The sequence below is a fragment of the Pelophylax lessonae genome (assembly GCF_965119305.1).
Source record: "Pelophylax lessonae genome assembly, chromosome: 5".
Taxonomy (NCBI): Eukaryota; Metazoa; Chordata; class Amphibia; order Anura; family Ranidae; genus Pelophylax; species Pelophylax lessonae.
In genome coordinates this window covers 72,401,281-72,426,215 of record NC_138772.1, presented here as the reverse complement: position 1 = coordinate 72,426,215, position 24,935 = coordinate 72,401,281, and the positions used below count along the sequence as shown (strand labels likewise).

The 24,935-nt window shown below is 45.4% G+C and overlaps 1 protein-coding gene across 1 annotated transcript in view; it reads left to right on the top strand.

Annotated features, from left to right (window-relative positions):
- DNAJC1 (DnaJ heat shock protein family (Hsp40) member C1) overlaps positions 1-24,935 on the top strand; it is a 245,072-nt gene that overhangs the window by 130,258 nt on the left and 89,879 nt on the right. Inside the window, exons 7-8 of the mRNA XM_082258350.1 lie at positions 4,787-4,877; positions 20,441-20,607. Of these exons, the coding sequence (XP_082114476.1) occupies positions 4,787-4,877; positions 20,441-20,607 (258 nt within the window). The remainder of the gene's footprint in view (positions 1-4,786; positions 4,878-20,440; positions 20,608-24,935) is intronic.

Genomic DNA, 24,935 nt, shown 5'->3' with positions numbered 1-24,935 from the left:
ATATTGTAGCTTGCCAATCATTAAGATGTGGTGGCTGTTTTTTTTTTTTTTTTTTTTTCTCCTTCCTTTCTTTTCACATGGGGATCCAGCCTGTAACTCTGCTCCTGTCCTAGAGTGACACCAGTGACTTAGTTTACTGTATCTATGGAGGAACAGCTTTGTCACCCTAGGAGCAGAAGTGTTAGGATTACAGAGAACACCCCCCCCCCCCATCATAACATAGAGGGGAAGAGTGGGGCTGTAGTCCACAGAAAATAATTTAGGCAGGCTGATTACATTGTTTGAGATTTTAGTACAGCATTATCTCACTACAGGAAATTTGGGAGCTCACTAGATTTCTGGCAGAATGAACAGGTATTTTTTTTTTTTGCATTTATTAAACAGATATAACAAAATGCTATTCTCTTCTATTTAACCACTTACCGACCAGGCTTTTTCTGGAACTTTGTGTACAAATTTAAATCAGTATTTTTTTCTAGAAAATTACTTGTAACCCCCAAACATTATAATTTTTTTTTTTTAGCAGAGACCCTAGAGAATAAAATGGCGATCGTTGCAATTCTTTTTGTCACACGCAATTTTTTGGGAAACAGTACACTTTAACTAATTAAAAAAAACACAATAGTTACCCATTTTTTTTCAGTAAAATATAAAAAATTATTTTCTTGCTGCCTGGACTGGTCATGGTCCTTGAAGACAATAGAATCATTCAAAGAGTGTTAGGCCGGCTGCACCCTTGGATCATTTTCCGAGCTAGCCGGCGGAAACAGCTAACCCAAGAAACACCGGGGGGGGGGGGGTTTGTCCGTCGCTTCGAAGACCGCTCCAGCACCTGATCAAACCTGATGGAGTCTGCAAAAGACCTGAGACTGGGACGGAGATTTGTCTTCCAACAAGACAATGATCCAAAACATAAAGCAAAATCTACAATGGAATGGTTCACAAATAAACATATCCAGGTGTTAGAATGGCCAAGTCAAAGTCCAGACCTGAATCCAATCGAGAATCTGTGGAAAGAACTGAAAACTGCTGTTCACAAACGCTCTCCATCCAACCTCACTGAGCTCGAGCTGTTTTGCAAGGAGGAATGGGCAAAAATTTCAGTCTTTCGATGTGCAAAACTGATAGAGACATACCCCAAGCGACTTACAGCTGTAATCGCAGCAAAAGGTGGCGCTACAAAGTATTAACTTAAGGGGGCTGAATAATTTTGCATGCCCAATTTTTCAGTTTTTTATTTGTTAAAAAAGTTTGAAATATCCAATAAATTTCGTTCCACATCATGATTGTGTCCCACTTGTTGTTGATTCTTCACAAAAAATTACAGTTTTATATCTTTATGTTTGAAGCCTGAAATGTGGCAAAAGGTCGCAAAGTTCAAGGGGGCCGAACACTTTCGCAAGGCCCTGTATATATACGTGTTGCGATCGGTTCATGGTATTTTTAACCGACCAAAAGGGATCAAATAAAAGAAGTTCACTTTGGGTTTCCATACACTTTACCTAAACATGTGTAGACAGTGCATCTGCTATCAATGTCATTTCTGGGGACCAGTTAATACAATTAAGTACACCGCAGGTTTACTTTATGACCTGGTAATTAGCCAGTTTGTATCGGTTAGTGCTGAATTATTTTTAAAAGATTTGTCTCTGAAGGCTTTCATTTTATTTAGATTATGCTATTAATAGTTAGTCACATCCAGCTGGACTTGCAAATAATGGTCAGATCATCTCGCCACTCTTACAGGTGGTCTCCTCAATTAGGAAGGAATGTTGAGAGCATACCCCAGAATTTGCACCCACAGCCTTTTATACCTCTAATCACTTCTTGGACAGTTGACATCTGCCACATTGTATGTCAACATGGTGTATGGATGAAAGTATACCTAATCCCAACCGCTAAAATCTAAAGATTTAAACTAACCTAAGCCTAAAATATACCTTTGTTTAATGTAGTTTCAAAAGTCTTTTTGAGTATTCTGAAATTTGCAGCTTTTATTACAATAATACCTGGTGGTCCTGCCATAGCTATTTTTGTTCAGGCACTTTTGGTACAGGGTTGGGTCACATGCCCTGTTCCTGTCCCTCCATACTCCTTCATTGTCACATGGGCTTTAGATGGGGACTACAAGTGCCTATTTTACCCCCCATTCCCAGGCATAGTCCGCTGCTGTCACCCGCAAGAAACCCGCCTGGGAAATACCATGCAGTCATCATTGCGCAAAAAAACAGAAAGTAGCTGCAAGGAGCCTGCAGGAGGTCAGCAGCACTAAGATGCAGCAAAGATTGAAAAACAGATGAAAACCAGTAGAAATGCACCAAAATTTCAGCGGCTGAAATATAGCGTCTGAAAATTGTGTTTTTAGCATTTTGCCGATAAAGAAAAAGGGGCCGATAATGGCACCGAAACCGGACGTGATTTTTGTAGTGATTTTACTGTGCTTAGAAGTGTGTTTTTCATAGGTCATGTGATTTAAAAACCGCATTATAAATGTAACACGGCTGCGTTCTTGCTGCGTTTTCAATGCATTTCAGCGGGGAGGTGCGTTTTTAGTGTTGTTTTTTTAACTGACCAAAAATGCAGCAAGCAAGATTTTTAACACCACAATAGAAGCGCAGCAGACCAGTGTGAAGACATACATAGATCCTAAAGTGGTGCATTTTTCCTGAGCTTTTCTTGTGCTAAAGGTACTGATAATGGCCGACAATAAATTCATATTCATTTAAATTCATGATATGAATTAAAAAGTCAAATATAATACAATTATATTTAAAACTGTAATTTCAATTTTCGGCCAAGTGCATCTTAACCACTTTACAACCGCCCTCCGCAGTTATACTGCGGCAGGCAGCCGCTCCTGCGCAAACCGCTGAAAGTATACGTCGGTCGCGCGCAGGGAGCTAGGGGGCAAGCGCGCGCTGCCTGTGGCACGCTCCCGCCCCTGCTCATCAGCGGGAAAGCTGATGCATGGTGCAGGTGGCTCTGATTGGCACCTGACACCCACAATCTCTCCCCGCTGAGAGAGAAGGGCGGTCAGTTGTTGTAAACACAGCTGACCGTTCTTCTCCCTGGAATGATCATAGTGCCCATGTGATCCTTCTATATAGGATCGCAGGTCTCTATGGTCATTTCACAAGCCACGCCCCCCACAGGATCGCAGGTCTCTATGGTCATTTCACAAGCCACGCCCCCCACAGGATCGCAGGTCTCTATGGTCATTTCACAAGCCACGCCCCCCACAGTTAGAATCACTCCCCTAGGCTCACATTTAACCCCTTGATCACCCACAGTGTTAACCCCTTCCCTGCCAGTGTCATTATTACAATAACAGTGCATATTTTTAGCACTGATTACTGTAGTAATGTCACTGGTACCCCCAAAAGTGTCAAAAATGTCAGTCAGGTATCCGATCTGTCTGCCACAATGTCACAGTCCCACAAAAAATCGCAGATCGCCGCCATTACTAGTAAAGAAAAAAAAATAAATAAAAATGACCTAAATCTTACCCGTAGTTAGTAGATGCAATAACTTTTGTGAAAATGCGCTTATTGCGTTTTTTTTTTTTTAACCAAAAATATGTAGTAGAAAACAAATTGGGCTAAAATGTTAAATATTTAGATTTTTAATTTTTTGGGAATGTTATATGGCCAGAGTTGTATAAAGTACTCAAAACCCATACTTGAGTAAAAGTACAAGTGCTCGATCAAAAAGTGACTTGAGTAGAAGTGGAAGTGCTCGATCAAAAAGTCACTTGAGTAGAAGTACTAAAGTATTCAACATTTTTTGTACTTAAGTATTGCAAGTAGTTTTTTTAAAATTTTGCTACTCAAGTACTGAAAGTAAAAGTACCAGTAGTTTTTAAAAAAAAATTGCTACTCAAGTACTGAAAGTAAAAGTACAAGTACTGTGTTATGTAGTTAATAAAGAAAGAAGTCAAAAGTTTATTAAAGTTAAAGTTATTAAAGTTAAAGTTGTTAAAGAAAGAAGTCAAAAGTACACCTGACATTATACACATTTTTTTGAGCTTCATGAAACCTGCCATCTACTGTTCTGGCAGTGGTAATTTTTATAATTGTAACGAGTAACTATGCAGCACAAAAAAAAAAATTGGAGTAGAAGTATTGAAATCATTGAAAAAATGTAGTGAAGTAAAAGTGGAAGTAGGAGAAAAAAATTCTACTCCAGGAAAGTACAGATACTGCCTTTCGGTACTTAAATACAGTAGTGAAGTAGTTCTATTTAGTTACTATACATCTCTGTATATAGCAGAATGTGAAAAATATTGTTTTTTTTTTTTCAGAATTGTCGCTCATTTTTTGTTTATAGCGCAAAAAATTAAAAATCTCACAGGTGATCAAATACCACCAAAAAAAAGCTCTATTTGTGGGGAAAAAAAGGACATCAATTATATTTAGGTATAGCGTTGCACGACCGCGCAATTGTCCATTAAAGTAGTGCAGTTCCGGATCTCAAAATAGGGCCTGGTCATTAAGGGAGCAAATCCTTCCAGTCCAGAAGTGGTTAAATTTTCGCTGTGCCTCTAAAAACAAGTAAAAAACAAATATTGGCTACACAGTGATTTAACAATTAAATTACAATTCAGCTAGGGTTTATATTTACTTTGCGAGTTACCTGTGGGTGTAAATGCAGAGGTGTGTTACCAGTCCTTATTAGAATGGAGAGCTAAACAAATCCTCCTGACTGTGCCTAATTACTGCTAACTGCTTTTCAAGGAACTTCTTTTTTTATTACTGATTCCTGTATTATGTTTTATTGGTTTGAACAGGATGCCAAACAGTTTTATGCAGAGTACAATGAGAAGAAAATGAAAGAAAAGGAAGAAGCTGAAGCCAAGGCAGAGCTTGAGTCTCAATTAAGTAAGATGAGTCATTTCATGGCTGTATAATCCTCCACCCCCATCTGTGCCATTTTCCACATTTTGGTGTTGCATATTTCACAGTAAATTTAGTGTTATGGTCTGGCCAGGCAAATGTCTGTGCAGCTTCTATTGAAAAATATAACTTTTACAAGATCTTTAAGCTGCATTGCTAGTATTAGACTCAAAGCAATATTGTTCAGCTGAAATTCACCACTGAAATGAGATGAATGTGATCCAGGATATGAATTTTGTGGCAGGGTGGTAGTTTGCCACAAATTGCTTAAAGTGGTTGTAAACCTCAGAAATGAAATGTGAACAAAGCATATCCCTCTATAGTGTGGACTTGTCTCAATTAAGAGCACCACATGTCCTTTCTGTCTGCTGCTTTGTTCCTCTGCTATCAACATGAGTACATTTTGTCAAGTTTTCCTGACACCAAGAGAAAAAAGGTGACAGGGGAGGGCGCTCTAGCTGATTGACAGCCTCAGCTCTGTTCTTGTAAAGGGGGGGGGGGGTCTTTTTTCCTCCAATCAGCTTTCAGAGCTCTCCTCACTGAGCTCTGTAGAATGTAACTTCAGCTCTCCTTCCCCTTTTTTCTGACCACTCAGACAAGCTTTATAGATTCTGAACTTTCAGTGGCTGTAGAGAAGAAAAGATTGCAGATAAACAGGTACTACTTATGTAGGAAGATTTGTGTAATCTCTGCATATCACCTGAGGCCAATCGCTTCACTGGGTATATGTAAGGGTTTACAACCACTTAAAAAAAAAAATGGTGGGGCATTGCAAAATGAGGTGGGACTTAATGGCCCTACAACATTTGCAGTTTTACAACATATCGTCCAAGATTTCAAATGTGATGTTAAAGTTTCAGTTTGCCTTTAGAGAGAAAATGTATAGATGAACTAACACCAGACAACCTTCCCTCCCCCACCAGTCCCCACTGTACTTTCCTCCACGGTTGCACCCCGCAGCACCCCCATACCTTCTCCAAGGGCCCTGGAGTTCGAAATCCTCGCTCTTCTCCCTCCTCTCAATGCAGCGTTTTCGGGACAGACCCAATCAATTCTGATTGGCCAGCACTGTCACAGTGAATTAATTGGGTTGATCCAAGAAGCACTACACTGATCAGAGAAAAAAAATTAGCATCCTGCTTCTTTTTAATTTTTTCATTGCTGTGTTCAAAAACCATAAACATCGATTTGATCCCACTATTCAATAGAAAATCAAACAAACGTTCGTAAAACAAACCATTTTCAACCAATATTTACTAGTGCATAGCCATCTTAAAGTGGAACTGAAAATTAGGTTCTGCTAGATCTCTTCAGGCTGGCCCCTTTTGCAGGTATAGCTATGTAAAACATTGTAAATAAGGTGTCTATACTGTTTAAAAAACAGTAATACGTGGTCTCCCTTCTCTGCACGTACTCAGTTTCTCTATTTTTTGGCACTATGTGGAAAACTGGAGCCACTAGAGGCCAATCTGCTGACAGCCTAAAGATTTACTGCTGCTCAGGGGCTCTGGGCTTTAGCAAAATGTCAGTCCCCTAGCAAGAAGAAGTAGGAATAATACTGGAGGCAATATACAGCACACACTCATTTTTGATAGCAGAATTAATAAAGTGGTTCTAAAGTTTTAAGGTTTTTTACCTTGATGCATTCTCTGCATCAAGGTGAAAAAAAACCTTTCTCTTACGTCCTCCGACAGTCGCCGCCCCTTCATATTCATCACCAATGGGTTATGTCCTCTTATCCGTAGGAGTAGCTAGGCAATAGAATATGTTAGTACAAAAGACTTTTAACATATCCCCACCCCCAGGGGGTGGTCCCCTCAGTACATAACCCTCCACTTCCTGTAACCAAACCAGTTTCATTTGTCTAGCTGTTAGGAGTGGCTGGATGTTTCTGTGCTGGGACACCTTGTCCCAGATCTCTTTCCTTTCTTTGGATTTTATTTGAGTTTTTTTCTCTCTCTTTCTTGTTAGCTGTTATTTTATCAGCGTTAGTTAGTTCTTCGGAAGAAGAGGATCATGCGGGCTGCGTCTCGGGCTGACCTCCCTGGTCGCAGGTTGTGGGTCAGTGGTTTCTCAGCCCGCCATCGAGCGTTCAGTCAGGTATCGCTCCTGGGTTTTCTGAACGACCCATCCCTGTGTCGTGCAGGGATGCCAGGTGAGGTGGCTACCTCACCGGACGCTGTGCGGTTTCTCAACCCACCTCCTGATGCGTCCTGGATGCGACTCTCCCTGCCTTATGTTCAGCGGTTTGTTCGCCTGTGCGGGTTCCCCACGCCATGTTAGAGGTAAGTGTATGTATGTGGGGACCTGTCTGTCTGGGGGGTGTCAGTCTGGGACTGTGTTACCTTACCCTGTGTTCACAATATTACTGTCTCCCTATCCCTCATGTTGCATGCTGTGGGCTGCAGGAGGGGGGGGTTGTGCTGCACTCTGTGTCAGTTTGTATGTGAACGGCTGTGTGCTGTGGGGCTTGAGTTTTCTCATGCTTGGGGCACATTACAGCGCCGCTGCGGCAGTTTAACATGTTTCCTTTTGCTGGGCAATTAGGATGTTTCTTTTACTTCACCCTCATGGGGTGTGGGAGCGGCAGTTTCGGCGCCAAACGGCGCCATTTTGGCTGCGATCGCTCCGGCCGCATGTGTTACATGCATGGCGGCCATTTTCTTGTAGCCTCCATAGGCTTTAATGGAGCGCCCTGTATACCAGCATTCAGGAGCACCGCAGGCAGCAGCAGCAGCGATATCCAGGTTAATTTCCCTCTATTCCCTGTATCCTGCCTTGGTTTAATTGTCCCTGTGGGGGTCCCTTGTGTGGGGTGTTTGTGTGCAGTGGGCTACGATCGCAGCGCTCTCTTAAAGGGGCGGTCACCCATTTATTTTACTGCTACAGGGGCATGGATTCTCAGGAAAACAAATTTCCTACGACTTTAGTGGGGAGCCAGGGGTCTGTACTCTCCCCCCATGGGGGGGATTTGGCTGCGATTGTGGCTAGCCTTGCGACTCAGGTGCAAATGCTGGTGGCTGCTCAATCCACAACGGCCCATTGTTTCAATTTCCTCTGATTCAGAGGGTGATGGTACTGGGGCTGCTGTGGCTGGGGTCTCCTTTTCGGGGCCCCGTTCCTCCCTGGACCTTGTCGGGTCAGATATGGAGGCTGAGGTGGAGGGGGTTGATAATTCTCCCCCTGGCTCGTCTGAAGAGCTTGCACTCATGGATGAATTGGTTGCTTCTATCAAGCAAACACTGCGGTTAGAGGAGGAATCATGTCCTCCAGCTGCCTTGGCGGCTGATGGGACGCAGAAAAGGCGCAAAACGTCGCAGGTGTACCCCTGCACTGCTGATTCAAAACGCTGTAAAAGAACAGTGGCGTAATATACGCAAGCCATTTGCTGTACCTAGTAGTTTTAAGCTACGCTATCCCTTTACGCCTGCTACTGATGAGCGCTGGTGTATTCCACCGCCGGTGGATCATGCGATAGCTGTTTTAAACAAATCCACTGCGATTCCGGCTGAAGACACCCCGGTGTTCCGGGATGCCACGGACAAGAGAATGGAATCTCTTGCCCGTCACACCTATTCTATTATGGGTCCTATGTTAAAAGCTTTATTCGCTTCTCTTATGGCGACCCAGGCGGTCGCAAGCTGGACGCAGGTGCTTAGGCGGGTCCTGGTGGCTGATTCTGCCTCCCAGGCGACTTTGGATATGGTGGATAAAATCCACCAGGGTGTCATGTACTTGTGTGATGCGGACCTGGATATGGTTCCGTTGGCTGCACGTGTACACAGTGTGGCGGTGTTAAATCGCCGCCTGGTTTGGTTGAAGTGTTGGTCTGTGGATCAATCTTCCCGTGAGACCTTGGCCAATCTGCCTTATGATGGTTCTCGCCTTTTTGGCGAATCCTTAGATGCACTAATTAAGTGAGTCACGGGTGGTAAGAGCACGCTCTTGCCTCAATCCCACAAGCCCAAGGCGGCTCCTGGTAAGCAGGAGCCGTGGGCAGGTAAGCAAAAGTCCGGCCAATCCGGTTCTGCGGCCCACAACAGTGCGGCCTGAAGGGGCGCCCTCACCCGAGTCTGGGGTGGGGGGACGCTTGCTCGGTTTTCTCTCGGCCATGGCTGTCCCGGGTTCGGGACAGGTGGGTTCAGGAACTCGTTCGATCTGGCTACAAGATCGAGTTTCTCTCTCGGCCGATGAGGAGATTTTTTCCCTCAAATCTTCTGTTATCCCCGGAGCGTTTGCGGGTCCTGCGCCTAGCGGTGCAGGACCTGAGGGCTCAGGGTGTGGTGGTCCCGGTACCTCATCGGGACGGATTTCGGGGGTTCTATTCCAATCTGTTCACCGTGCCCAGGAAAGAGGGCAAGGTACGTCCGATTCTGGACTTGAAGGCGCTGAACCGATTTGTGCGGGTGCGCAAGTTCCGCATGGAATCCCTGCGGTCGGTGGTGGCTGCCCTGGTTCCGGGGGAATTCATGGCTTCCATCGACTTGAAGGATGCGTATCTTCACATCCCCATTTTCGAGGGTCACCAGAGGTACCTTCGATTCGCCATAGCGGAGGATCATTACCAATTTGTGGCTTTGCCTTTCGGTCTCGCCTCGGCTCCGAGGGTGTTCACCAAAGTACTGGCACCGGTTCTGGCCTTGTTGAGAGCCCAGGGCATATCGGTCTGGTTCGGTCTGCGACCAACCAAGGTCTGGTGAAGGATCTGTCCGTCACGTTGCAGACTCTGCAAGAGTTTGGTTGGACGATCAATTTCCCAAAAATCAACATTGTACCCGTCGGTCCGCCTCCCGTATCTGGGAATGCTTCTGGACTCTGTCCAGGCGAAGGTCTTCCTACCGGACGACAAACTCAGGGCTCTTCGGGAGGGAGTCAGGTCCCTCAGGGACAATCAGTTCTCGTCCATTCGGACGTGCATGCGGTGTCTGGGATTGATGGTCTCGGTTTTCGAGGCGATTCCCTTCGCTCAGTTTCACACTCGGGGTCTCCAAGCGGAGATATTGTCCAAGTGGGACGGGCGACCGCACTCTCTGGATCTTCAGATATCCTTGCGTTCTCAGACCAGAAGGGATCTTCTGTGGTGGCTTCGGTCCCCCTCAGTGTCGGGGGGCAAGTCTTTTCGTCCCCTTTCGTGGACGGTGATCACCACGGACGCCAGCCTGTCGGGCTGGGGTGGTGTTCTGGGCGTTCTGTCCGCCCAGGGTGTTTGGTCGCAGGAGGAATCCTCCCTTCCGATCAACGTTCTGGTACTGCGAGCGGTACTCCTCTGTCTTCGTCGTGGGACGGACAGTCTTCACGGCTGTCCGGTCAGGGTGCAGGCGGACAATGCCACGGCGGTGGCTTACATCAATCACCAAGGGGGCACCAGGAGTGCCCAGGCGGCTCGAGAAGTGGCCGCGATTCTGTCTTGGGCCGTGACGCATGTCCCGACAATATCAGCTGTTCACATTCCGGGAGTGGAATATTGGCAGGCGGATTATCTGAGCCGCCAGACCCTGGACCAGGGGGAATGGTCCCTTCACCCGGATGTCTTCCAGATGTTGTGCGCGAAGTGGGGTCTTCCGGAGGTAGACCTGTTCGCATCTCGTCTGCACAACAAAGTTCCACGGTCGTGGCAAGGACGCGCGATCCTCGGGCAGACGCGTCGGACGCGTTGGTTGCCCCGTGGCATCAGTACCGACTGATGTATGCGTTTCCACCGGTTCAATTACTGTCCAGGTTCCTTCGCAGGTTGCACTCGGAACCAACTGCGGTGATTCTTGTGGCACCGGACTGGCCTTGCCGGTCCTTGTACGCAGACCTCGTAAATCTGGCAATCGACGTCCCGTGGCGTCTGCCTCTTCGAGAAGATCTTCTGTCGCAAGGACCGATCTTCCGTCCTGCTTTACAGTCGCTGGCTTTGACGGCCTGGCTGTTGAAACCGAGGTCCTGAAGACCAGGGGTCTTTCCCCTGAGGTCATTCACACCTTGATCACTGCGAGGAGGTCTTCCTCGGGGGAGGTTTACTACCGTACTTGGAAGGCATGTTTTGCCTGGTGCGAATCCAGGGGTTTCTCTCCTACCACTTAATCAGTGTCTAGGGTGTTGCCCTTCCTTCAGACGGGTGTTGAACAGCGTTTGGCGCTGGCTACGATCAAGGGTCAGGTGTCCGCTTTGGCCGTTCTGTTTCAACGTCCTGTGGCATCTAACGCTTTGGTTAGCACTTTTGTGCAGGGGGTACGTCATCTGATCCCTCCTAGGTGGGACCCTCTGCCCCCTTGGGACTTGAATCTAGTCCTGTCTGTATTGCAGCGTGCTCCTTTTGAAAGGATCAGGGAAATCTCGCTGTCTTTGTTATCCAAGAAGGTCGCCTTTTTGGGTGGCTATCACCTCGGCTCGTCGAGTGTCGGAGCTGGCAGCCTTGTCCTGCAAGTCTCCGTATCTGGTTGTGCATTTGGACAAGGTGGTCTTGCGACCTACCCTTTCTTTTCTTCCAAAAAGGGTTTTGGACTTTCATCTCAATGAGGACATTGTCCTACCTTCGCTCTGCGCGAAGCCTAAGCATCCGACGGAGGTGCTGCTTCACTCCTTGGATGTTGTCCGGGCGATTAGAGTCTACTTGAAATCGACTGAGTCTTTTCGCAAGTCGGATGCCTTGTTTGTTCTTCCGGCAGGTCCTCGGAAGGGCATGGCGGCGTCGGCTTCTACCATCGCCAAATGGATCAGACAGACCATTGATCAGGCCTATGCTTTGAAGGGGAAAGTTCCCCCTGTACCTGTGGAGGCGCACTCTACCAGATCTCTGAGTACGTCTTGGGCCTGTCGTCATGGGGCCTCTGTGGCCCAGGTGTGTAAGGCGGCGACTTGGTCGACCGTTCACACTTTCACAAAATTCTACAGGGTAGATGTTAAGGCGTCGGCTGATGCTTCCTTTGGCCGCAAGGTTCTCGGTGCGGCAGTTCCCTAGAGCCCTTGTTACGGGTTCTTTGACTGTTTGGGACATTTGTTTTTTCCCTGGGTTTTCTTGCTCCTGTTGAGCGAGTGTTTTGTTCTTATGCCCAACTGGGTTCCTTCCTTTGGTAAGGTTCCTTTCTCTGATGGGGAGACGGCGTTGCCTTGGGCGCGGCTGCGTTCTTCCCACCCCTCATGTTTACACTGCTTGGGGACATCCCATTGGTGATGAATATGAAGGGGCGGCGACTGTCGGAGGACGTAAGAGAAAACGGAATTTTTGTAAAATCTTACCTGTAAAATTCCTTTCTCTGAGTCCTCCGACAGTCGCCGCCCCCGCCCCTCTTTTGGGGTTTTTCATGTACTCTCTACTGCTATTTCACTGAAACTGGTTTGGTTACAGGAAGTGGAGGGTTATGTACTGAGGGGACCACCCCCTGGGGGTGGGGATATGTTAAAAGTCTTTTGTACTAACATATTCTATTGCCTAGCTACTCCTACGGATAAGAGGACATAACCCATTGGTGATGAATATGAAGGGGCGGCGACTGTCGGAGGACTCAGAGAAAGGAATTTTACAGGTAAGATTTTACAAAAATTCCGTTTTTCTGTGCAGCAGCCCCCTTAATACTTACCTGAGCCCCATCTCGATCCTTCGATGTGCACGAGAGCCTCGGCTCTCCAAGAACTCTCCCACCTCATTGGCTGAGACAGTCGGTGAGCCAATGAGAAGAGGGGGGGAGGGCGGAGCCTCGGCTCTGTGTGTAAATAGACACAGAGTCGCGGTTTAGGAAAATCCTGCTTCGGTACCCCCATTGCACTGCTTGTTCTGGGGGCACTCAGCAGGAGGGAGGGGCCAAGAGCACTGGCAAGGGACCTGAGAAGAAGAGGATCAGGGCTGCCCTGTGCAAAACCACTGCACAGAGCAGTTGAGTATAACATGTTTGTTATTTAATAAAAAAGTTTTTAATATCACTTTGATGTGGAATATATAGCTACATAGTTAGTGAGGTTGAAAAAAGACACAAGTCCATCTGGCTCAACCAATAAAAAACAAAAAACAGTAGAGAAAACCCAACCATACAATCCCATATACACAATCATACACCCGCAGTTGATCCAGAGGAAGGCCAAAAACATTAGCAAAGCATGATCCAATTTGCTACAGCAGAGGAAAAATTCCTTCCCGAGAGGCAATCGGATATTCCCTGGATCATTTTTACCTATAAATATTAGTACTAGGGATGCACCGAATGTTCGGCGGCCGAACATTATTCGGCCGAAAATAGAAAAAATAGCACTTTCGGTGTTCGGCCGAATAAGTCAAAAGGCCGAATAATTTTGTGCCGAACAATAGGGCTGAACGATAGTCGATATGATATCGACTATCGTTCTGTGGCCGTAGGCAATATTCATATCGCCGAGGTCACGATATTTACAGGGGGAAGGGACTCGGAGGAGGACAGGAGGACTCACAGACTTCCGTGAAGCCGGGACACTTCAGCGGTGAGCATACATACATTACTCACTCGTGCACTGCAGCCCGCCCCACACATTCAGTGAGTCTTACTCTCCTCCCTAGTTTTTTCAATGGCACATTCAGGGAGCCAATCACACCGTGAGTAGCTGCACAGCAAACCAATCACGCGTGCCTGCACACCTGATTGGTTCCGCTGTGCCGCTACTCACGGCGTGATTGGCTTCCTGAATGTGCCATTGAAAAAACTAGGGAGGAGAGTAAGACTCACTGAATGTGTGGGGCGGGCTGCAGTGCACGAGTGAGTAATGTATGTATGCGGCTGTGCTCCTTTCCAGGCTCCTACTAGTCCACCTCCAGCCTCCTACTACCACCACTATGAGAGACTGTCTGTCACTGTATAATCTGATCGAGTCCACACTGACACTGACTAACTGTCACTGAGTAATTGATGTTACCACATTAACCCTGACCTGCCCAGTGCCCTGTATCTGCAATTAAAATTTACAAGGCTGCCTGCATGCTTCCTGATTTCCATTGCCAGCATCCTTCCCAATCCCTACAGTGTCACTAACATTAACCCTATGGTACAAGGCTGCAGTGTGCACTGAATCCCATTCCCTACAGTAACATTTAGGGAGAGAGAGAGACATGAGAGGACAAGAGAGAGCGAGAGAGACATGAGAGGACAAAACAGAGACAGAGAGAGACACGAGAGGACAAGAGAGAGGACAAAAAATTGGCAAAATGAATGGAAAAAATGCGAAACACCGCGTTCGGTATTCGGCCTTCGGCCAAGCATTTCATTATTATTCGGCTTCGGCCAAGAATTTCATTTCGGTGCATCCCTAATTAGTACCCACTTATATTATGTACACCCAGGAAAGAATCCAGGCCTTTTTAAAAGCAATCTAGTGAGCTAGCCAGAACCACCTCTGGAGGGAGTCTGTTACACATTTTCACAGCTCTTACTGTGAAGAAACCTTTCTGTATTTGGAGAAGAAATCTCTTTTCCTCTAGACGTAAAGAGTGCCCCCATTGTCCTCTGTGATGACCTTAAAGTGAATAACTCCACCCCAAGTTCACTATATGGTCCCCTTATGTATTTATGCATGTTGATCATATTCCCCCCCCCCCCCTTAATCTCCTCTTCTCAAGAGAGAATAAATTCAGTTCCTCTAATCTTTCCTCAGAGGTCCTCCATGCCTTTTATCAGTGTGGTTGCCCTTCTCTGCATTTTCTTCAGTTCCCCGATTATCCTTTTTGAGAACTGGTGCCGAAAACTGAACTGCAAATTCCAGATGAGCTCTTACTAGTGATTTGTACAGGGGAAAAATTGATCTCTCTCTCTCTCTGGAGTCCATGTATGTTCCTTGCTAAAGAACATTATTATTTATCAAGTTGTTATGAGTAAAGTTCTTCTTTAAGCCTTGACGCTTTCATACACTTGCCCTATAATGAGGTGCATTTATTTTCTATTACGTTTAGAGTCCCATTGTTTCTTATTGCTGGAAAAAAATATAATATGTCCCAATTATCAAAATCTAGTTTAGGTTAAAAAGCTAAAGCAAAAATCTAATATTTTGCTCTGGGATGTGTTCTGGAGATGCGGTTTTGGCCATATGTTCCAAAAATATACCATACCTTGTTTCCCCAAATATAAGCCCCACCCCGAAAATAAGACCTAGCGTGATTTTCAGGGATGGCTGCAATATAAGCCCTACCCTGAAAATAAGCCCTTGTTAAAGTCTTTGTAAAAACATGTGATCGATTTTGTAAAAAGATTATATAATGTGCAGTGTGTCTCTTTTTGTATTGTGGAAAATACCTTATTTATAGTGCCGCTGGGTGCTCACGTGACCTGCTGGAGAGCTTCTCCTCTCCTCCCAGCTGATGTCAGCGGCCCGTCCCTCTGCAGTGCTCAGAACAGGACTGATGGCCTCTCTCTCTGCAGTGCTCAGAGCAGTGCTGACGGCCTCTCCCTCTGCAGTGCTCAGAGCAGTGCTGACGGCCTCTCCCTCTGCAGTGCTCAGAGCAGTGCTGACGTCCTCTCCCTCTGCAGGGCTCAGAGCAGGGCTGACGTCCTCTCCCTCTGCAGGGCCTCAGAGAAGGGCTGACGGCCTCTTCCTCTGCAGTGCTCAGAGCAGGGCTGACGGCCTCTCCCTCTGCAGTGCTCGGAGCAGGGCTGACGGCCTCTCCCTCTGCAGTGCTCGGAGCAGGGCTGACGGCCTCTACCTCTGCAGTGCTCGGAGCAGGGCTGACGGCCTCTCCCTCTGCAGTGGTCAGAGCAGGGCTGACGGCCTCTCCCTCTGCAGTGCTCAGAGCAGGGCTGACGGCCTCTCCCTCTGCAGTGCTCAGAGCAGGGCTGACGGCCTCTCCCTCTGCAGTCTTCGGAGTGGGGAAGAAGAGCTCCGGCGGGTCATGTGAGCACCCGACACAGTAAAAAGGTATTTTCTACAATAAAGTTACACAAGAGGAGACACACACTGCACATTATACAATCTTTTTACAAAATTGATTACATAATTTTACAATGACTTTAATTAAGGTTTATTTTTGGGATTACAGAATGTCATAATGCTGACTCCTGAGCTGACAGGGGGAGAGAGTAAGAGAAGACAGGGGTAACAGGAACTTTTTTTTTTTTTAAAATGTTATTGTTTTATTCCAGGTTTTTTTAGATCATGGAGAAGGGTGTTTGACACAGCACAAGCACTGTGCGGTCTATCATGCTTTAAAGGATCAGGATATTTTTTTTCTTTTCAGGGTTACAACCACTTTAAAATCATCATTGTACATACCGTAAATAAATAAGACATCCCCTGAAAATAAGCCCTAGTGTGTTTTTTTTTTTTTTCGACAAAATGAATATAAAACCCGGTCTTATTTTCGGGGAAACGCGGTACCTTCATAACAGAATAAAACCAGGAAAATGGGCACAGATCCAGAAATCAGATCCACTCTAAAATGTCAATGATGGAAATTTCAGGGATTCTACCTCCCAATGTTTTCTGATTTTAAGATTATTTTTCCTTGTAGATTCAGGATATGGGATCAAAGCCTTTACTTGCACTCATAATTGACAAAATGTGCATTTGTTCTATTCTATAGATAATTTTTGTGTATGGATGGCACTACATTTTACCCATGTAGACTGTGAAGATCCATATTGGACCTAATAATTAAATAGGTTAAATAGGCAAGATAGAATGAAAACATTTAGTCTCATACCACTAATTTGGTGTAAAGTAAAAAGACCATCCAGCGCTGAGACCAAGGAACTTCACCCAGGGACTGTGGCACGTAATGATTTCAGCGATGCAGCCCTCCTCAAACTGGGGGATCTTCAGAAAACTATGAAAACGTGTACAAGAGGGTGCCAGCGCCTAGTGCATTACCTCCAAAATTGTTTATCATAAAATGGTAATATACTCGCAAAAGCAGAATAAAATCAAGCTAGACAATACCTGCAATCCAGCAAGTGAGGTGAGCATCCCCACCAACGTCACACATTGGAGAAGTTTGCGCGCTTTGGGGACAGACCCCCCCTTCCTCACAGCTCTGAGGAAAGGAGTCTGTCCCCCAAAACGCACAAACTTCTCCAATGTGTGGCGTCGGTGGGGATGCCCATCTATTTTGGAGGTAATGCACTAGACGTTTGCTTCCTCTTGTACATGTTTTTACACTAATTTAGTGTATATGAACTCATTTAATATAGAATTACCAAAAGCATTCTCCAGCTTTATGGTACAATTTGCTCTAAAGTCCAGGAATTAGGCAGTACCCACTGATATAGGAAGATGAGAGTCCCACTCAGTAATTAGCTTGTCTTGATGCTTTATTCTGTTAACAGTAAAACAGCTTTATATGTGTAGTCTCCACCCAACAAACCACACTCCTTAAATGCGATTCACCCCAGTCAGTAATGCTGGAAAAAGACACCAGTGCGTGAATGTTTATTTTGATAGTAAATGGTCTTACCCTGTATGTTGTGATCATTAAGATGTCCATCTAATCGTGTTTTTAAACTATGGATGCTCCCTGATAACACCACTGCTTGTGGAAGAGAATGCCACATCCTTACTGCTCTAAGACTAAAGAACCCTCTATGCTTATTATGGTTAACCGCTTCTCTTCCAATTTCAATGAATGGTAGCAAATGTTTTTAAACTCCGTTTCACTGAAAAGTATTTTCCCTATGTTACAGTCACTAGTAAGGTATTTGTATATTGCTATCATACCTCCTCTCAAGCGTTTCCTCTACAGCGAGAATAAGTTCAATGCTTGTAGTCTTTCCCCATAACTGAGGTTCTCCAGTCCCTTTATTAGCTTTATGGCCTACTAATCGGAAACTAAGTGAAGTGGCCCCTGTGAGGGTGGCTGAAGCCACTGCCTCCCATTTGGCCATCCGCCCTCCCCTCTGCTGCCCCTGGGTGGTCAGCTCCGCTGGGGCTCGCATCCAAGCAGCTGGGTACCCACAAAAATATAGGCTGCAGCCTGTGGCCTACTAGTCGGGCGCCTCTGTTGGGGGGTGGCCCCAGTGCATTTAGCTGAAGCCCCCACTCTTCCTTTGGGCATCTGCCGGACTGCGGCTGCCTCCACAAAAATTTAGCCTACTAGGCCATATGGTCAGCTTGGCGCCTCATATGGAAGGGGTGGTGCTGTGAGGGTGCTTCATTTTTTAATGACTGCCTTGCCACCATTATTGTGTGGGGCACCCTGCCTCTGCAAGTCACAGGCTATTTCCTGTTATGCCCTCCATAGAGGGATCGGAAGGCGACCCTCCCTGTTCTTTTGCATGGTTCGGTAGGTTGGTGTCCCCTTTGCGTGATGGCAGTTGGCAGCCTCCCCTGATTGTTATGTTTTCCGGGTGAGCTTAGTATATAGCGACCCTACTGGGTCTGCGTTTACGCACCCTGAGTGCTCAGATAGTGAGGATGATTCCTCTGCTCTTCTAGCCACACATGAAAAGGCGCTGGTGGATGCACTGTTTGTGTCAATGCGTGACACTTTAAAAATTGAGGTTGTGGCTGATGCTGCGTCTGAGGCGCCGATTCCTTTGGCACCCACAGGCCCTCCAAAGCGGCAAAGGTGTTCCCCTTTTCGACTTACTTTGATAACATTGTCACAAAACAGTGGGGTTGTCCAAAACGCAGTGGTTCCTAAGCGCTTTTTGCTTGCAGTGTCCATTAGAGGATTAACTGTGTTAAAGGTGGACCGGCCCACCTGTAGTGGACTCGTCAGTTTCCAGGATAAATAAAGCTACCTTCCTTCCAGTTAAAGAGTCCCTGGTCTTTAAGTATCCAGCTGATGGGAGGGCGGAGGCTCTGGCCCACCATATGTTCGCTGTGACTGGTTTCGGCACTTAGGCTGGTATTCACTAATGCTCTGGTTTCGCAAGGTCTGATCGAGTGGACTAAACTTTTACAGCGGGATCTGGAGGGGAAACAGCTCCCCCCTGTCTTGCGGAGCTGGCTGATTAGTTGGTCCAGGGGCTACAGTTTATCTGTGATGCCTCTTTGGATGCGGCTCTTTTGATTTCTACGCTGTCTGTATCAGCAGTGGTCCTTCGGCGTATTATCTGGCTGAAATACTGGTCTACGGACCAGACTTCTAAGAAGGCCTTATCTGATCTCCCCCTTGAAGGGGATTGCCTGTTTGGAGCTTCCTTGGATGACATTGTTAAGGGTCTCACAGGGGGTAAGAGTAGTCTTCTTCCGCAGGCTACCAAGGGCAAGGAGCCCCATCTTAGACGTGGGCCATTCTCCTCTGCTCATAAAAGGTTTTTTCATCCCCCAGGGACTCAAGACAAGTGATAATAAGTCAGGGCCTTCACTGGAGGTTCCAAGAGGACCTGGTCTGGCAAGCCATGAGTGGGCTCTCCCAGACCTGCGGAGAAGACTGTCTCTGCATAAAGGGGCACCCTCACCCGTATCTGTGGTGGGGGGAACTCTTTCGCTGGTTTCCGGATCCATGGACCTCCCTGGTATAGGACACGTGGGTCCACAAAGTTATTTGGTCAGGCTACAAGATCGAATTTGGTCTTATCCTCAGGAAAGGTTCTTCCCTGCTAACCTGCACTTGTCCCCAGATCACTTACGGGTCTCTTTGGGGTGGTGAAAAACTTGTTCCTTCAAGGGGTGATTGTTCCCGGTTCCGATTTCAGAATGTTTTCAGGGGTTTTTACTCAAACTTCTTTACAGTTCCCAGGAAGGAAGGCATGGTACATCCAATTCTGGACCTCAAGGTGCTAAACTGCTTGTGCAAGTACAGAATTTCCAAGTGGAGTCCTTTCACACGGTAGTGGTGTCCCTACGTCATCTGCACATTCTAATATGTGATGGTCATCAACACTTCCTCCGTTTTACCGTGGGCGAGGAGTATTATCCGTTTGTGGCGTGGACCTTTGTTCTCGCATCCACTCTTCGGGTCTTCACAAAAGTGTTTGCCCCAGGGCTGGCATTGTTTGAGTCAGTGGGGGATCTCACTGAAAACTGAGCATGTGCACAGCTGCCAACTACTACGGCAAAATCCCTAGCTGAATTGGATTATATGGACAGAAGGTGGAGCTAGAGAGCAGCAGGATCAACCAGGCTTTTTGCAGATGCAGAATACAAAAAACAAATCCCATAGTGCCTGAGAGAGTATGAACAGCATGTAATACAGCATTTATTGATAGTTTTTCATGATGTAGGTTTAGTGACATTTCAAGTACTCTAAGGCCCTTTGCACACTGCTACCTGAAAACACTTAGTTTTTTTGTTTCTTTTTTGTTACTGATCTAAATGCAGCCCATTGTTTTCAATGTGCCTGTACGCACAGACGTGTAAACATGGGTTGCATATTGTTCATTAAAAAAATAAAAAATACAGAAATCGGAGTTGCCAGTCAGTTTGTGTGTATACTTACAAATACATTCAAATGCCACACTTTTTGCTTGTGTGTGCATACTCGCAAATATGTACCAGTGATGTACAGCCAATTCTTATGTTTTTTTTTGCCAGTAATGTCTGATGCTGATACATCAGTACAATGTGCAAGAGGCTTTTTCATGTATGTTGCCTATTGTTGTACTGTTCTTTGAGTTTAGAAGATTGCACTCAGATTATAGTTAACTATGTAACCTGCTTTAAATTTCCAGAAGAAAAGAAGCCAAAAGTAAAAAAACCCAAGGCCGAATTTCCTGTTTTTTCTGCTCCTGAGTCCAATTTTGTAGCTCACGTGCCCTCCTATGACCAAGGTGTGAGCATTGAGGAAATTGAAGAACAAATGGATGACTGGCTGGAAAATCGGACTCAAAAAAAGAAGGTAAGCAACAGTTTTTCAATGTTATAGTTTTAATACTAGTTGAAAAGAAAAGACATGATTTAAGAAAAACAAAATCCCTTAAGGCCCCTTTAACACAAATGGTCTGATCAGGGCTGCCTGTTTTGTTTTTCAGGCGGACTCGATCAGACCCTCCATTCACCCCAATGGACCGGCGGGTGTAAAGAGACATGTGTCCGTTTACACCCGCCTACCTCCAATCCAATCCGGTTCATTACAAAAAATACAGAAGGGGGTCCGTGCGTCTAGGCGGATCGGATTGGAGGGCATTCAGGTATAAACGGACAGTGGAGTCAGTTTACACCCACTGTTATATAGACCAGAGAAGCCTTGGTCAATGTCCAGTCCACATAAACTGAGCAGACACGGACCTGTCATCCACCCACTCTGCTCTGATCAGCAGGGGGTCAGCGGACAAATCCTCTGCTGATTTAATCCCAGTCTGCCCATGTGAAAGGGGCCTAAAGCTGAAGTCCAGTCAAATCATCATATACACAGATAACATACATGCACTGCCCTGCCTGGCAGAGAAGGGGACCGGATTCTTCTCTGCTGCAGTTCAGTAATACTTATAGATCTTGTCCAGCCTGTGACTGGACAGTGAAAGGAGAAACAGAACACTGATCACTCCTCACTCTGCTTTCTCCTCCTAGCAACATCCTGCTTATTAGTACATGAGCAATTTAGGACAAATTACTGTCTCCTTGTGCTGCTTCTCCCTCTCCCAGTCTGAGCTCTACTGCGTATGTACTGTAGGAGTCTGATACCGAGTCAAATTCAGGAACTGCTTGCATTTCAATATACATTTTGTGATCTATCAGGGCCGGTTCACACTAGGAATCACACAGGAACTTGCTGCACTTTCCTGTGCATTTCACATGCAGTTCAATGTAGTGCGATTTGAACCTGTTCATTTTGAATGAGCTCAAATCTCGCTGCACCATAAGTAGGGCATGCACTACTTTTGTAAACTCACTAAAACTAGACTTCTTGGTCCTATACCATGCAATCTGGTGTGACCTGCATTTGGGTTGTCGTCAATGTAAGATTGACACCCGTTGCAGATCACAACTGCAGTGAGTTTTGAACGTGTTGTGGGAAACACGCATGGACCGTGGGTTTTCCATACCACGTCCTAATGATTACAGGGCCGCATTTTTTGTGTCTATTATATCTGTCTGGAGTTCCACCTGAACCCTAAACTCAAAGCTGGTCCAGAAGAAAGAAACATTGTTCAGTTTGCAAAATTCATTCCTGATCTCCAGGTAATTGCATACTACTTCTTCAAACTTATTTCTAATAAATATTAATTGCCATGACTATTTTGTGCATTTAGAAACAAATCCTGTTTTTCTTTTAAGCAATTTATTGAGTTATTTCCTGTAGAAGAGTCTTTCAAATGATTAAAGCTATGCCTTTGAGTAAATGTGAGCATCACAGCTATAAGGGCTCTTGCACCTGGCCGCAACATTTGGATATATATATATATATATATATATATATATATATATATATATATATATGTGTATATATGTATATATATATATTTTTTTTTTTTTTTTGCGGGGAAGTAGTAGGTGGATCAAACAGTTAGCCTGTACAAATCAAAAACAGGCTGGCTTAAGCCTTGGGTGTTCAGGTATTTACTCTTTGTTGTCAAAAGTATTGGGACACCTGCCCTTGCAAGGTTCATAAAGACATGGATGAGCAAGTTTGGGGTGGAGGAACTTGACTGGCCTGCACAGAGTCCTGACCTCAACCCGATAGAACATCTTTGGGATGAATTAGAGCCCAGACTGCGAATCAGGCCTTCTCGTCCAACATCAGTGCCTGACCTCTTAAATGCGCTTCTGGAAGAATGGTCAAACATTCCCATAGACATACTCCTAAACTTTGTGGACAGCCTTCCCAAAAGAGTTGAAGCCGTCATAGCTGCAAAGGGTGGGCCAACTCAATATTGAACCCTCCGGACTAATGCTGGCCATACGCTTTACGAAAAAACGTTCAAGCTCATTTTCGAAAAACGAACACTCGGCCATGAGAGCAGACGATTGTGCCATCATGTAATGACCAAATTTTGATCAATCGTTCAGTGGACATAAATTAATCAGTTTTACGTTCATTTTGGCACATATGCCTAGTGCAAACAGTTCGGGCGAGAAACACATTAAACTTTCAATTCATTGTTAGTTCGGCAGAATTTTCCAAACTGTGCCTTTTGATTTTTCAGCTCTTAAAAGTTAAAACCGACTTTCTATTTGTGCCCATTAACTGGGCGAAAAACGAACGAACGGACCAAATGACAGATTTTCTAATGATTTTTTGGCTAGTGTATAGCCAGCATTAGACCGTGATGCTATTAAATGTGCGTGTAAAGGCGTCCCAATACTTTTGCAAAAAGTGAAATCTCTGAAGACGTCAGGCGTCCCAATACTTTTGCAAAAAGTGAAATCTCTGAAGACGTCCTACTTGATGACGAAACGTGTAAGATTAGAACGCACGCAGTGACATCACATGGCAATGGTGGAACGCACTCTGTTTGCTGTGCACTGCTCACTGCTCTGATCCCCGGAACGAATGCGGGAAGCTGCACAGGGATAATGATGGCTTTTAGAGTATTGATTTGTTGTTACCCAGTATTTTTAGCCTGCGTTTGGGGAATAAATTACCAAACGATATTACACTATGTGGAGTCCGCTCTCCGTTCTTGTCCCTGCATGATACACATGCTTTGGAGTATTAGCCAAGGAGACAGGAGGATCGGTTTGAGAACACCTCTCCCTGGTCAAGGTGACCACACAAGCCCAAGTTTATCTTATTGCTATAAAGCAAGAAAGATCAACAACATCTGGTGAGTTGGCAATTTGTACACTTCTCTGGCCTCACGAGGTGCCACATGAGCTGCTTCATAATCACTTATTAGTAAGATATTTGGTAGAAGGCTTATTTCCTCTCTTCTTGAAATTCACGGATCACCCTACAATCTTTTTCTATGGACTATTTGTTAATTGGAGTGTCATAAGTGCACTGCTGCTGTGTTGATTGGGCATATGGATAGACACGCATAACACATGAGGATCATTGGGTTCTTTTATGAATTTAATTTTTATGAACAGTTATTCACTGGATTTCTTTATGAATATGTTTTTTTTATATTATTGAATTAGTGTTTTTTTTTTTTTTTTTAATTAGTTTATTATGCACAGTTATTCACTTTAGTAATTTATGGTGAAAGTGCTGTTAGTAGTAGGAATTAGGCATGCTATTTTTTATCCTCTATTTAGTCTTGTCTTTAGCAGCTGCCTCTTAACATTCATTGTTTCACAATTTTTTTTTTCCCCACATATATTTTTTACAGTGGTAATTTTTTCACTTTTTGTTCCAATACTTTTGACAATACAGTAAAACCTTGGATTGCGAGCATAATTTGTTCCGAAAACATGCTTGTAATCCAAAGCACTCTTATATCAAAATGAGTTTCCTCATAAGAAATAGTATAAAATTTGTTCCACAATCATTTATTCATAGGTCTTTCAGTTTATAGTCCAAATAAAAAGATTATAGTAATGTGTTAGGTGTTGTGTAACCATAAAATCTCCATTCACAAATAGCGCCTTCACAAGGGAATTAGAGGCAAAATCCAGCAGGAGCTACAATGTATAAAAGAGAAGAGAAGCGCCTCTATGGCGCTTTTCCACTACATGGTACGGCTCGGTTCGGCGCTTTTCCACTGCATGGTACGTGTTAGAACGGTTCGGTACGGTTTGGTAAAGCGGCGCTTTTCCACTACATGGTACGGCTCGCTTAAACAGTACTACCTCGGTTGGGGTTCCAAGCGGGCCGTACCTATACAATATCCCACAATCCTTTGCATGCAGCCTTGATTGTTTGGAAAAGCAAACCAATCCGAGTAGAGCCTATATAGTGCTGAAACGTGCCGACTCGTATCACGCAGTGGAAAAGCAAACTGAGCCAAGCTGGGCCAAGCAGTGCCGAATGGAGCTGAGCCGGTACTTGCAGTGGAAAAGTGCCATAAGTGTAGCAATATGGTTACATTTATTGAAGGTACAACATTTAGCATCTCACATGGTTGATGATTAACCACTTTACCACTGACTGAATACAGCAGGAGCGAGCCTCCGGCGGCGCGCGTGCGCCGCCGAGAAAGGGGAGTGTCTGACGACGTAGGTCTACGTCGTCAGACGATAACGAACCACTTTGCCGCAGTAGGCTCAACGTGAGCAGACGGCAAGTGGTTAAAAGAGGCACATCTAAGTATGCAGGCATCCGGGGTAAAGCTGTCCACATAG